Source organism: Motacilla alba, chromosome 2 (assembly GCF_015832195.1).
Source record: "Motacilla alba alba isolate MOTALB_02 chromosome 2, Motacilla_alba_V1.0_pri, whole genome shotgun sequence".
NCBI lineage: Eukaryota > Metazoa > Chordata > Aves > Passeriformes > Motacillidae > Motacilla > Motacilla alba.
This window is the reverse complement of record NC_052017.1, coordinates 55,917,532-55,932,580: the sequence shown is the minus strand read 5'-3', so window position 1 is coordinate 55,932,580 and position 15,049 is coordinate 55,917,532. Positions and strand designations below refer to the sequence as shown.

Sequence of the window (15,049 nt, the reverse complement as noted above, 5' to 3'; positions counted from 1 at the left end):
AATTTCACCACAGATGTTTGTGTGTTGAGATTCTGAAACTAGTTCTTTCTGCTGAATGGTGTAATACATGTCAATTTGACTTACATGTTAATAAAATTTACTGTATATCTAGACATAATAAATAAGCATGCTTCAAAAGGTGGTGGTTTTTAATTTGAAATAAAGGTGATTTTGTTGACAGCAATGATGAAAACTCAAAGGTGTTCATAGGTGTTTTAATGAATATATTAACAAAAAGAGGACCAAGGAAAATCTATCCTTTATTGGATGTGAAGGGTAACATTGTAACAATGGATGAGGAAATCTGAGGTGCCTTTTTTGCCTCAGTCTTCAACAGAAAGACCAGTTATCCTCATGGTAACCATCCCTTGGAGCTGATAGAAAGAGATGGGGAGCAGAACTGACCCCCTATGATCGAGAAAAAGTAGTCAGTGATCCATTGAGCCACTTAGACACTCACAAGTGTATGGGGCTGGATGGAGCCCACTAGAGTGTACTGGGGGAGCTGGCAGAAGAGCTTGCCAAGGTGTTCTCTGTCATTATTGTTAGTCCTGATAAACTGGGGACGTTCCAGACAACTTGAAGTTAGCCACTATGATACATGTATGAGGTTCAGTAAGGCAAAGTGCCAGGTCATGCATGACAGCCCCATGCAACTTTGCAGGCTGGGAGAAGAGTGGCTTGAAATTGGCTCATCAAAATAGGACCTCAGAGTGCAGGTCAACCGCAGATTGAATGGCCAGTGGTGTGCCCAGGTGGACAAGAAGGCCAATGGCATCCTGGCCTCTATTGAAAATACCGTGGCCAGCAGGACTAGGGAAGTGATTGTTGCTCTGTACTTTGCACTGTTGAGGCCACACCTTGAGTTTTGTGTCCAGTTTTGGGCCCCTCTCTTCAAGAAAGATATTGAGTTGCTGAGTGTCCAGAGAAGGGCAGTGAAACTGGCAAAAGGTCTGGAGCACAGGTCTGATGACAAGTGGCTGAGGGAGCTGGGGTCATTCAGCCTGAAGAAAAGGAAGCTCTAGAGGTACCTTATCACCCTCTATAACTACCTGGAAGGAGTTGTAGTAGGGTAGGGGTTGGCCTCTTCTCCCAGGCAACTGGCAGTATCGCTAGAGGAAATGGACCAAACTACACCAGGGGAGGCTCAGGCTGGACGTGACGAAGAATTTTTTTACTGAAAAGTTGGTTAAACATTGGAATGGACTGGCCAGGGGGGTGGTAAAGCCACCATCCTTGGGGTTCAAGAAATGTCTGCATGTTGCACTTAGTACTATATTAAGTTGGCATGGTAGTGTTCAGTCAAAGTTTGGACTTTATCTTAGGGCTCTTTTCCAGCCTTAAGGCTTTTATGATTCTATGGTCCTTATGATTTTGTGATAATTGTAGAAGTAGTCAACAAACTGCAGATGACAGAGTACTTGTCAGTTTGCTTTTTGGGTCACTTTTTCAGTGTTGATTCTCTTTCAAGTGAAGCTAAAATAATATTTGGCATGATCAGCATTACCTATCAAATTGCTGTGCCAAACATACACAAATACAAAAAGAGAACTGTGTTAGAAAAACAGGAGTCTATTGCAGTCTGTCACTGCCAGACTGTTTTGAAGACTATCATGAGAAGGCTTTAAAATAGGCAGAATATTGGTTGTAAGCACTGAAATAGGTTTCCTGTTCTTCAGATCCTAAGTTCTGTATTTTCCCATTTGAAGCCTGTTAGGTGCGTTTAATAAGACATGTTTGTTAGAGATGCTGTGCTCTTTTTCATATTGGAGTAAAGCCAAGTAACTCTGTTCAGAAATAGAAATACATAAAGGACAGTTTCACGATTCTCCTACCTACAATTTAAAATACTATGTAGTGCTGAGATACTGATTTTTATGTCCAGAACTGGTTAGTGAAAACTCTAGTCTTCACCTTCAGAATTATGAATACTGATTGACATTATTTTTTTGCTACCCTTTTTGGTGTTTAGATTAATGATACCCACTGAAGGAGTAACTCCAGTGACATTATCCTCTATATGAATGCAAAACAATAATTGAAATTTCCCAGCTCACTTTTTGAAGAGTAATCCTTTCTGAAGGGATTGGAAGTACCCTGAAAGGAGTACTAATATTTAGTTAATAATTACAGGTACCAGATGTCAGTTGGTGAGAAAGTCAATAGAAGTGTGGTTCCAGCAAGACACTAAAATCAAGCAACCTTATTTTTATTTTAACTTGGGAACGTACCTTTTAATGAATGGCTTATAAAAACTTCAGCAGAAATAACGGGGTGATTTCAGGAATGGAGCTAAAAGAAAAACAATGTTCCAAAAATCTTGGAAACAAAATGCAGTGTCTTAAGCAGGAAATCCTAGTGCTCATATGCTTTAACAAAATGGTAAGAGAAATCAGGATGTATTTGTTTCAGGGCAGAGTTGCACTTTTGTTGTCTGTGAAAAAGCTAATTGAATCTTTCTCTTAAGTATAGTGGGGCCCATAAATGCCAATTTCTCAGATAATCTTGTGCAAAACCAGCATGTTCTATATACTGCAAAACATCTTAAGGTATTAGTTCATGAGGGAGATTCTTTTGTGTTGACAGTGTTCCTTCTGCTGACCTTGCAAATTAACCTTTGTTGGAAGAGGGGCACCTAACCAGGCTGTCGGACTTGAAGTAGTGGGAGACCAAATATACACTGTAGAGAAACAGAAAAATGAAAGTTGGAGGATGTGGATAGAAGGAGATATATTGGATGTGTGAATTCATCACCATTTCTTCTCTGGACTGAGGAACTAATTTTAGAGCCCTAATTTTTAGGACAGCTGTTATCTTCTGTGTCTCTTATGATAGTATGTGGTTTCTATGTCATGATACCAATAACTATAGCGATACTGTGCAGAGTGGTAGGAAATTAGTGGTGGGAAATCCATAGTCCTTCTTATGTTTGAGGGACTGAGATATATTTCTGTCTGGTTTACAACCAAGATAATATGATGTGCTGAGACTAGTGTACACATTTGCCAGAGCTTTCTTCTGGGATTTCATGTAGGGAGCAGAGGGAGGAGACAGGGGAAAAGAGTACAGCTTGTTCTCCAACTGTTCCTTAATTCTGTAGTGAAGGGATTGTAGGTGCTATTGCTGTAATCGGTGCATATAAGGACAAAAGGGCGCACAGGCAAAGTGGTGCAGGCAAGGACTTGAGATTATTTGGAAGTGTTGTGACAGTGTTGTGACAGTATCAGCATGTAATAGTTTTGGTAGTTTGTGGGCTGAAAGGCAGTGAAAGTAATGCTGTATTTTTTGAGAGGTGTGCCAGAGCAGGTCAGTAGAGCTACAGGTTAATGCAATTTATATTTCAGTAAGAAATAGATTAAGTATAATACGTCATGGAAGGGTCCCCACAACCTTTACAAAGTAATTCCTTTTGCATTGCATTTCATAAATTCCTGCCTCAACTACTGGAGATTTTTTGAGGGAGTCAGTGAAGTAACAAAAAGGTTAGCTGGACGATTATTTTATTCTATACTCATAACCTTTATATGTAGTTCAATTATCAAGTGTTTTTAAGGAAGCTAGAAAGGGTAGGGGAGAAATAAGTATGTGTGTTAAAGAGTAATAGTTAAGAGATGGAACACTATACCAAGATTAGACTGTTAAACTAAATCTCCTTAAATGTTTAACATCCACATGTCTGAGATGAAAACTGGGTTTGCAGCAACCTATGGTGTTATTTAGACCCAGCTCTTAACAGAGTCTTCTGACTATTCCTTTTATAGTATAATGTATCTTTTTTTGCCCTCTTGTTTGTAATTGTGTTACTTTTCCACTAGGGGATGGGATTGCCAGGGAAAGTAGTCCATTTATTAACTGTGCAGAATTGGGCAGAGGAAACATGTATGAAGGAAAGAATATGGCTCTCTTTGAGGTAAGTTAAATACTCCAAAAACATATTTTACCTTTAATGGAGATGAGCAATAACCTGTTTTCTTTCTGTCTTAAAATTTAGTGGGGCGGGGGAAATGAGTTTTAATAACTTTTTCATAGTTTGATTCCTGCTAATAGTCCATTTCAGTGGATTTGAATGGTATATAGGCAAGAACAGTAAATATTTGTGTCCATTAATGTGAAGATATGAAATAAGTCTTTGTGCATTTAAATTTTTTGGGCTAGGATCTAGACATTGTTAGACAAAGCTACTGGAAGTTAAATCTATTTTTTAAAGAAAGCAGTATTCAGTTTTAAAAGGATTAGCAAAATAATTTGTTCAACAGGGGAATTACAGAGTTTTTGTTAAGCAGCAAAGCTATAAAATGAATTTACAAGCCATGATTTAGTTGTACTGTCCAACTACAATGTAGAGCACACCATAGCAATTTCTAATGTAAATATCTCTTTTATAATGGATGTTTCATACATTTTTAATCAACTGAATTATTACAATCAAATTACTGAAAAAAGTGTATTAATTGAGTACTTTTAAGGGCCACTTTTGCAATTAAGTACTATTTCTAGTAAAAACCTTAGTTGCTCTGCTCTAGCAGCATCAACTAGTCTTGCTCTGATGCTTGCTGTTAACAAAAACAAGGTGCTTCCAACATTGTTTAGCCACCTTACTGTTGCATTCTTCTCAGTATTTACTTGTTGTTCTCTTACATTTCTCTCTTCTTCCTTTCAAATATCTTTGCACAGAGGACATGGTCTTTCATCTCACTTGTGCAGGACCCAAATTATGTATATTTACTATTTTTTCCCTGTTTTAGAGAAAATTTTGCTAAGGATCAAAGTAATGTTGATCATATAATTGTCCTTTTGTCATGTATGCAGTATCTTAGTATTTTTTTGACAGGAATGATGGTATTAAAGTTTTGTCATTGAATTTTTCTCCTTCAAACTCTATTCCATAAAGCCATTTCCAAAACTTTATGTGGTTCAAATTAGTTGCTATATTCCTCAATGATGATAATTTGGACATAGCTGCTTTTTGTCCCAGATCTGTTATTTTGAAACTTGGCTTACATTAAATCAACTGATATAAAACCATTATTTTTACATACCTGAAGTTATAGATATTGCTGTTAACAGTATCGTGTTGAAAGCCTTTTAGTGACTTCATCACTGCTGGTGTTGTTGAGGTGAAATTTTTTGATACTATGTATGTATCAGAGTAAGTTTCCTATAATCTTGTTTTTCTCATGTTTTCAGATGTGAGAGTTGTATAAACTGTTAAAAAGAAGTTCGACTATTATGACCATTATCATTACCTAATCTTCCAGGCAGAGATACTTCTTGTCTGTGTTTGTTGCCCTGATCTCTTCTTTCCAATGTTCAGTTTTTTGTATTTAATTGAATTCTCTTGGATCCATTTTTCTTGCAATTATTGTGTTGTATATTCTTCTGGATTGTATGATTTGTTTTAGCATGCTTTTGTTTTGTAGCAGTAAAGAAAGATGGGCTGACTTCTGTGTCAGGTGCTATTACATATGTCCAATTATATGTAGTATGCATATGTGTGGGTATTTTCAACAAGTTAACACTCTGTAAGTAGTATGCCTGGTGTAAGATAAAATATGTAAGCCTGCAGCTCCAGACTTCAGAGAGCTACTTAAGTACTTTAGTGCTTGAGAAATCATTTGAAGTCACTTTCTAAACACAAGCAAGATGCTGGAAAAACACCCTAATGACTCAACCCTACCAGTACAATCCACTAAAGACTGTGCTGTGATAAAAATAGATTTTTAAAATCACAGTGGAATTTCTCTAGATTTTCCTTATATTCGAGCTGTGTATTGTAAGGTAGCATAAAAATATTAAAGAAATGGTGCAACATAGCCATGTAGAGTTAAACTTCCAGAAATAATAGAACTTTCTTGTTGATTGAAAGCTGACTGGTATTCTGTCATGCTGATTTTTTTATTTGGCTGAATCAGGGCTGACCTGTTGAGTATGTTTGAAGCAGTATCATAAAATGATGACTTAAAAAGAAAATTTATTTATTAAATGCAGTATTCTTCAAAATCCAACAGGAAGAAATGGATAGTAACCCCATGGTGTCATCTCTTCTGAATAAACTAGCAAATTACACTAATCTGACTCAAGGAGTGGTGGAACATGAAGCAGATGAAGACAGCAAACGAAAGGAAGTCAAGGTATTTAGATTTCTAATAATTTATTGAGATAAAGCTACCTGTAAGAGGTGCATTTTTCAACCTGAAAAGAGAATATGTGGACACCTAAAAATGGGAGTGAGGTTTGTAATAACATGTTTAGAACTGAAGCATTTGCAGCAGGACTTGTGTTAATTTGATGTTCTTGTTAGCATGTTTTAGCAAAACTCTGCTGTAAAACCCCTAGGAAAAATATGTGCAAAGCTAGGATCTGAAACATGGAGTATACCCAGTATTTTCTTCCTTTCTTTTCTTCTTCCTTGTGAACTTGTGCAAGCATCAGTACCTGTTACCTAACTCTAGTAAGCGTACAGTAGGACTTTTTGCAGGTTTAATAATATATTTTAACTGCCTAGGTTTTTAAATAGTTATATTAAGGTAAATTTGAGATGAAACATGTCACTCTTATAATTCTATAAGCATATTTGCACCTCTTAACATGGTAGTAGTTTTTTTGAGTAGCTGTCTTGGTTTTGTGTGTTGGAGTAAGTATTTTTAAAACTTAATGGATGCATTCCAAGAAAACACTTTGTTGCAAACATCAAAAATATTATCATATATATTTGGGGGAAGTCATACGCTCTGTTTGACACATTGCTAAATACACTTGCTAGAAGTGAACTGAATTCATCAAGGGCTGTTTGTCTACTGGATACCCAAAATGCGTATCTGTGTCTGTAGAAATGGAATGTATGCAATAGTTGGAGTCTGCAGTGGCATGTTGGATTGATCCCTCTGTTAGCAGAGGCTGATTTTGAAGGAGAAAGCTTGGATTAAAGCATGTGACCTGACAGAGTCAGAACCTATAGGCAAAGGAGGAATGATGAGCTGCTTGGTGAGCATGATGACTGAAACTAAGAAAATTAAGGTAGTTGCTGGGAGGACACAGTGCTGGGAGTCACCTGTCTTTGTGTAGGAGAAGGGTTCTGCTACTGAATTTATATGCTGAGCTATGAAGAAAAGAGGAGAAGTATGTGAGAATGAGAAAAAGGAAAATGAGCACAGAGCAGAAAAGATAGAGATGAAAATACATTTGGAAATAAGCTTAGAACAGCAGCTCATTTGACTGGAAGGGAACTTTTGAGTGGAAGTTGGTACCAGGACAGTGGGCAAGGGTCAGGGATAAAGTCCAGCTGTTTGTTTAACTTTTTGCTTATCCTGCATTTGTTCATGAGTGTGTTTTCTTTCTGTTTGTGTAGTTGTGCTTGATCTATATTTGTTTCGTCTCATCTGAAGATAAACTTCAGATGTGAGAAAAATAACACTGATCTTCTGTAACACTTCTGAAAAGTAACACTTTCCTTACTGTAACACTTTCTTCTGAAAAGTAACACTTTCCTTACTGTGAACCCTGTTGTTTGTTCAGCTGCTAGGTAGAGGTTTTTGTTAATGCAGCACCGCATTACCCCCTCTGGAGCTGACTATGAACAAATGAACATCATGTCCTCACTTGCACTTGATCTTGTTTCTCCTCCATGTGGTGGCCTGATAACACAATTTTTATGTATGTGCCTTAATTTAATTTCGGAAATAGTGATAGTTAAGTAGTAGCCTGTCAGAGAAGCATTTTTATTGGTGTGAGTGAGACAGTGGAGTTGATGCTGCACTTGGATATCGCCCAAGATGCTAAAAATAAAAAATATAGTCTAAATGGCATTCTATGGTTTCTTATAAATACTTGGAAATTTAGTGTTTTCTTAATATTTTTGATAACTTCTATAGCATCAATGATTGCTTATTTATTTATTTAAATCATTTGCCATTTTTCACAGCCCAAGTTGTGATTTAAGACCATCTTGTGTAACTGGAAAGCTACTATGTATAACTGTTGATTTTAACTAGAGTATTTCAAAGCCTGATTTCTCTTCATAAGTGTAGAAGACTGAAACTTCAGTGATGAAGCCTGAATGCTTTGTATGTGTCTTGACCTATGATGGTCACTAGCAAATAAAAAGTACACATATACTATGTTATGACAGGTTTTACAATTTTTGAAAAAAAGAGATTGTAGTCAGCTCTGCATTACTTCATGCTCTGTCTTAATACCTTGTCTGTCTTTTTTTAAAATTAAAATTTCTACTGAATATAATTTTTTTGTGCCAGCTGTGTGGCAATTTGTGATCAACTTTTTGAAGAATATAAATGATATTTTGGTTATGGCAGCAATTTATCTTTAACCTCTAACTTTAGCCTGTAACTGGTATTTCAGAAAAAGTTTGTAAAGTGTTATGATTAACAGATAAAGGGCCATCCTGTCCCTATCAAGGTGTCATCCTAATTCCTGTGGAACAGGAGAGTTTGTTATCACAAATAGTTTTCTCTTTTTTCAGGAATTTTTCTTTATAAATAGCCCGTGAATATTTGCAAAGCTGGACACTCCGAAGCTACCATTCAGTTTCACTTGGCATTTGTTCATGGAGCATTTGTGATAAGTGTTTGTGGAATAAAACACATTTTGTGTTCATGGATTTAAATTTTTTAATGCAAGAGAATTGATGTTCTCACTTTGTTTCCAGGGTCCACGAATGGGCACTTTTATTGGCGTATATCTTCCCTGTTTGCAAAACATCTTGGGAGTTATCCTTTTCCTGCGTTTAACATGGATTGTAGGAACAGCTGGAGTTCTTGAGTCTTTCATCATTGTGTTCATGTGTTGTGCTTGTGTAAGTTAACCTTATTTTATTTCTTTTTTAAACTCTTATCCAAATCCTCTGTTGAAAGAGTACTGACACCTTCTAATGTATGAGTGTCAGGGAAAAAATAACCATATTTAATCATACTGGTAAAACTGTACTGATATTTAACCAATATGGTTGAATTGAGAGAAATGGGTTATATATATAAGCAGTGAGTGTCACGTGTCAGTCTAACCTGTATAGACATTCTTTTGAGTTGATCAAAGTAAGCTTTTGATTGAAGTTTTATATGAGTTTTATTAAATCAGCCTTTAGCAAATATTTCATTATTTACTTATAATAAACTACAAATCAAACCCCCCAGCATTGCATCCAAAAAGTAATTTTTTAGAGTATGAGACCACTACTAGATGTTGTCATAATAATGTTACAATTAGTTTTCACTACTTTTTTTAATTCACATAATGAACATACTATTTTAAGTATATGCCATGGTCTGTATGCTTCCAGTTCTTTTTTAAAGACTGTGTCAAGTATAACTTCACTAAATGTTCTGCTGAAAAGTTGAGTTGCCTGGATATCCCAAATTAAACATCTTTGCAGGGGGAAAAAAAATCTAGTTCCATATGATTACTGTTTTGCCCAATCTTTAAAAAAAAAAACACCTCCAACACTGGTATTTTAAATTTCCTCTATTTCATCTTTCCACAGACTATGCTAACTGCAATTTCAATGAGTGCTATAGCAACAAATGGCGTAGTTCCAGGTAATGAAGAATTTTATCTTACATGGCAGATTCTTAAATAATGGAAATTTAAATCTGGGATAAGAAATTCTTACCATTCTCAAATATCAGAAGTAATGCTTTTGTATGAAATGCATTTTTTTCTTTTAATTGATTTTATAAATAACTTTTTAATGTGAGATGCAGTCTTTAAGACTGAGTCTTCTGGGAATTACAATCTACAGCACATCTTTGTCATTAGTCATTTGATCCTGTTTTAATCAAAGATAAGATGTTATAAATTGAATTAATGGAGACTGGTATTCACACAAAGCAAATTTCTTTACAAATAAGGGTACTACTTTTCTCTCTCCTGAATTTTCCTACATTCCAGCTAAACACTGGAGTTAGTTGTCTTGTTTTCTGCAAGAATAGAAACTGGTCTCATGGCAAAAATATTTCTCTGTAGAAATACTCTAGGTTCTGCCCATCTCCTTAAATTTTCAGGATAGATTGATACATTGATTCGGCTTCATAAAGCAAGAGGATTTTTTTTTTAGTTGCAAAATCAGTTAGCTCTTGAAGCTCTTATCCTTTTTAGTTTTGCGGCACAATAATTGATAGTTCTGGTGTTCAGATTTTGGCATGAGCTCTGAACTTAAACTGAAGTTGTTGGACTGTAATAAAAGTAAAAGCTATAATTTGTGTAGTATGTAGAATAATTGTATTATAAGTGTATTTCATGGATACAGTACCATATATGAAATAAAAAATCAATAGACAATTTTGTTTAAAATATTTGGGTTTTGGAGTTATTAAAATGGAGTTATTAAAATCAGTGCGCAGATAACTAACATGTTCTGCTCTCTTCCCCCTCATATTTTTAAAGTTCATTGTAATGGTTTTGTTTAACATCTCCCACAGACTTTGAAGCCTGCAGTTCCTACATAAGATAGGTCTTAATTTTCACTTTTTTTGTTGTTGGTGCCAGTTTCTTATAGAAATTATGCTTGTCCTGGAATATATGGAGAAGGCAGAAAGCACAGATAAGAACCTAGGACTGAAGGAGATCTGAGCAGCGGGATCCTTTATTTTGCCTTTATATGCAAGAGCATTCATTATATTTAGTAAAAGGATTGGTGATGCAGCATAATATCTTTCTTAGTTTCTCATTCATTCATATTGAAAACACTGAAGTCTGTGGAACAGGCTGCCCAGGTGAATGGTGGAATCACCATCCTTGGAAGTGTTCAAAAAACAAGGAGATGTGGTGCTTAGGGACAGGGTGTAGTGGTGGATCCGATAGTGTTAGGTGAATGATAGGACTTAATGATCTTGGAGGTCTTTTCCAACTTTAATGATTCTATGAAAAACTGCTTCAGACTCTGCATATTGATATATCTTATTTAAAATTTTACACATCTTTCCTCTGTCTCTTTCTTCCCACAATCAGGACAAAAATAATGAATTTAAGAGCAGATGGAGAGGGAACCAGAGAGAAGAGTTTGCCTTGAGGGAGTTGGTTGACATTCTAAAAGAAAGAGATGAGCTTGAAATATAGAACCTTATTAAAAGGCAAATAGTGCAATGGAAATAGGATGGTGGTGGTGTAGTTTATGACTTAGAGAAAGCTGATGCTTACATATGGGAAATAAGAGTGAGAAGAATTGAAGAACTCAGGGTAAAAGTGAATATTATAGAAGTGGACAAGAAAAAGCAATTCCTACCCAACACTTTTAAACAGTACTAAAAAAATGTGATCTGAAGTGAAAGTGGCAATGGTTTAGTATACAGAAAATGAAAGAATCAGTAGAAAACAATCTGTTTTGTCCTTGTCTCATAAAGCAATTATTTTGGAAATTTATTGTTTGATGGGGAACAGCGTAAGGTTAGAAGCTAAAAATTCAATCATATCTATTTATACCTGTATATCCTTTTCTAATTTACTTCTGTTTAGCTTGTGGAGATTTTCCTCTTCTTTCTTTGGTCTTCACTTTCTGTTCCACAGACAATGCACATGGGGATATTAATCTTGAAATGTACATTCTAACTATCTAGATGGTACAGACATTGATTGACATGAGCATGTCAGTGGAGACACATGCAGTGGTTATCTTGATAATGTTGACTGAATGATTCAAATTTTTGTTCTCTACTGCCATCCTTAATCTGAAGTCCTGGAGGTGTGTTGTGTTTTTGTTTGTTTGTTTTGGTTTTTTATTTTTGTTTGGTTTTTGTTTTGTTTTGTTTTGTTAAATTCACAGCTGGAGGCTCTTACTACATGATTTCAAGATCTTTAGGGCCAGAGTTTGGTGGAGCAGTGGGACTTTGTTTCTACTTAGGCACAACCTTTGCAGGAGCAATGTACATTCTTGGTACCATTGAAATTTTATTGGTAAGTACTAGTCTCTGTTAAGACTAAATGTATTTGGGCTGTTTCCAGAAATTGCTGATGAATTTTCTTAATGGTCTAAAATGCATTGTAGTTTGGTGGTCGTTAATGTTTTGATGCTACATTTTCAGGATGTTGATATTTATTCCAACTCTACTTGTGACTATTTGAGGAAGTTAAATTCTTATCAGTAATACAAAAATAAATTAAATGCTATTTGATGTATGTTTATTTTATATAATGTGGGAACCAAGCAGAAATCTTCTCTTTCCAAATAATAGTTGGAAAGCATTACCAGGGTAACTCACTGCTGCTCAGTGAAAAGTTGTGGAGAACATGAAAGACATATCATGATGAGGCAATAATAATCCATCACACATGATGAGGCAATAATAATTTGTCACACTTCCTCATTTCCAAACTACTGGCTTTGAATTGTCATATATTTGCAAAGATGCTGTTGAAGTCTGCCTGTGTGGCAATGGCCCAGCTACTATTGCTTTGCTTCATCCAAGAGGGGCCAGTAATTGGTCATCAAATCAGAAACTGAAGATATGCACAGGGAATACTTAAAAATTCTTTCTTGTTACTTACTATGATCCATGTCAAATCCAGGCTTTTTTACATTTAAATTAGAGATAATATCCACTAATGCTTGTTGTCTGATCTATAGTAGTAACACAAGCACATGTTGAATTGTGGATTGAATTTGGTGCACTGTTCTCCCTATTAGAGGGTCACGCTGGGTTTGTGTTGCTAATACAAATGTACAGGATACAGCTACAGAATCTGAAGTAAAATGCTGCCCAGGATATCTGTCAAAGACCTCAGAATAGACCCCTGACATAGCCACAAGGCATGAGTGTTGCTTTTTTTTTCCTTCACTGGGGCATGGATTATTTGGAGAAACAGAAATCAGTCGTCTGCCTGTGCTTTTCCCTGGCAAAGGCTTTGAACAGCAGGGCAACAAAATCCACTAGAAAATCTTCTGGAATACCTCCATAGAGAGCCTGAAACTTTGGCAATGTCACAGTGTAGGGTTTTCTAACAATATATACTTTATCTGTAATAATTTTTTAGTTTGCTTTCTTTTTCTTCCATGATGATGTGACAATTTTCATATCTTCCAGCATTCTAGTAAATAGTAATTTACTAAACTTAAATTTAATCTAAGAAAATTCTGGTAAATAATTGTCTATGTCTATTTTTGGATTTTGTTTATAAATGCATCACGGTAGTCTCCTGTTCAAAGTTTCTTCCTGCCTTTAGAAATTATATCATTGAGCAGTTTTTTGGAAGGACTGGAGTTGCCTCAAGCCCTAATATTCAAGCCCTGGTAGCTGAGCAGAGAGGGGTGTTTTTAGGGTGCTAGAAGAAGGCATATCGATATTGTGTAGAGTAGTACACCGATGTCTCAGAACTACAGATCAGTTTGTCTTCTCACACGCATTTATCAGTATAAGTGCTATTAACAGTTTCCAACTTCTTTTCAGGTAGAACACACCAAAATTTAAGAAAGAAAGATCTGTAAGAGAATCTTGTTTAAAATTGCAGTAGTTTGAAAGGTCTAGTTTAGCACATGACTAAGCTTATTCACAATAATCTTAAATTGTGCTGTTGCAACTTTAGATTAAAATTTTATGAAGTATTATATAGGGTCCATGATACTGAAAACATTTTTAGTTTATTATACTTTTGTTTGATTCTTCATATTTTGTTTCAATCAACGGAAGTCCTGTTTATGGTTTGGATTTTTTCTTTTATTTTTGTCGTGTTCTACTTCCTTCCATCACCAAATTCCTTAGCCATTTTTCCCATTTGGCAGACATATGAATTTGAGGAGTGGAAGATCTTTAACAGGATATAAGAAGCTGGAGCAGAAGTTGTATCCTATTTTTAAACCTTGTTTTTCTTCACCCTCACCCTTTTCCTTCCTTTATCTCTACAGTTTCTCGATCCCCAGATTGTATGGCTAAACTTATTTGTGAAAGCAAAACTGGTATAGAAGGTTAGATTTTATAGTTGAAGTAAATGATTTAATAAAATGTTCATTGTTACATGTATGATAGTTGCCATATCTCTTGCAGACCTATATTTCTCCAAGTGCTGCTATATTTAAAGTGGCAGATGTTGGTGAAGAAACAGAGGCTATGCTGAACAATATGAGAGTCTATGGAACATGTATTGTCATTCTGATGGCCATAGTAGTTTTTGTGGGAGTAAAGTATGTCAACAAACTTGCACTGGTCTTCCTTGCCTGTGTGATTCTTTCCATCATTGCCATATATGCTGGAGTTATTAAGACTGCTTTTGACCCACCTCACTTTCCGTAAGTGCGATATCGAAGTTATGTGGGTTATTTAAAAGAAAAAGAAGTGTGGGGTGGGAATAGCTACTGTAACCATTTCATGTTTTAAGCCAAGTTTCAAAATACAAACACATTGGTTTCAGTGGTAGGTTTATGTAGTTTAAATACCAATGTGTTCATTTGTTATTCTGAGTTACATATCTGAAGATTTCTCTCATTTTTCATAAGTTATGGTAACTCAAGAAAATGTTCTCTGTTGCTTAAAATTTGGCTGTTATTTCATCCACACCCAAGGAGCAAGAAGGTACGTTTTGCTGACAGTAAATGTAACCGCTTTATCTAAAGATTTAAACTAAAAGCCTATAGAATAAAGTAAAAAGATCAAGAAACCATTGTAGCTATTAAGCAGAGTTATAAAAACCCCATAAATTTAAACTTTCTGTTATGAAGAAATTTTAGAAACTTCCATTTCTGCCTACTTAAAAATGATACATTGAAGTGTTTAAATTCACTTGTGTTTGTGAAGGCTTTCCCATTAATAAAATAAAATGTTATTGTTATGCATGACACATTGCTTCTCGATGTCCTTGATGTGCTTAATTCTTAGCTCAATAGGAGTTACTTCTTTACTCCAGTTATTAGCTGCATTTTACTTTACCCAGTTATATGAGTTGCACTTTTGTGCATATTTTTCTGTTGAAAGAGGAAACAAAATTACATTGCTTAAGACATGATCAGAATAGGCTGATAACTTCAATCTTGCGTGGCACTTCATAGTAAGAGTTATCCTTTGCTGTATGATTGTTACAAATTCAATATTACTTTGAAGTGTTGGTAATT

The 15,049-nt window shown here is 35.5% G+C and overlaps 1 protein-coding gene across 8 annotated transcripts in view; it reads left to right on the top strand.

The window, feature by feature from the left end:
* The window catches only part of LOC119697367 (solute carrier family 12 member 7-like), a 76,886-nt gene that overhangs the window by 12,308 nt on the left and 49,529 nt on the right, over positions 1-15,049 (top strand). For all 8 annotated transcript variants that reach the window (XM_038128078.1, XM_038128079.1, XM_038128073.1 and 5 more), the window contains exons 2-7: positions 3,816-3,910; positions 6,009-6,131; positions 8,666-8,812; positions 9,497-9,551; positions 11,774-11,904; positions 13,989-14,230. In XM_038128078.1, the coding sequence (XP_037984006.1) occupies positions 3,816-3,910; positions 6,009-6,131; positions 8,666-8,812; positions 9,497-9,551; positions 11,774-11,904; positions 13,989-14,230 (793 nt within the window). The remainder of the gene's footprint in view (positions 1-3,815; positions 3,911-6,008; positions 6,132-8,665; positions 8,813-9,496; positions 9,552-11,773; positions 11,905-13,988; positions 14,231-15,049) is intronic.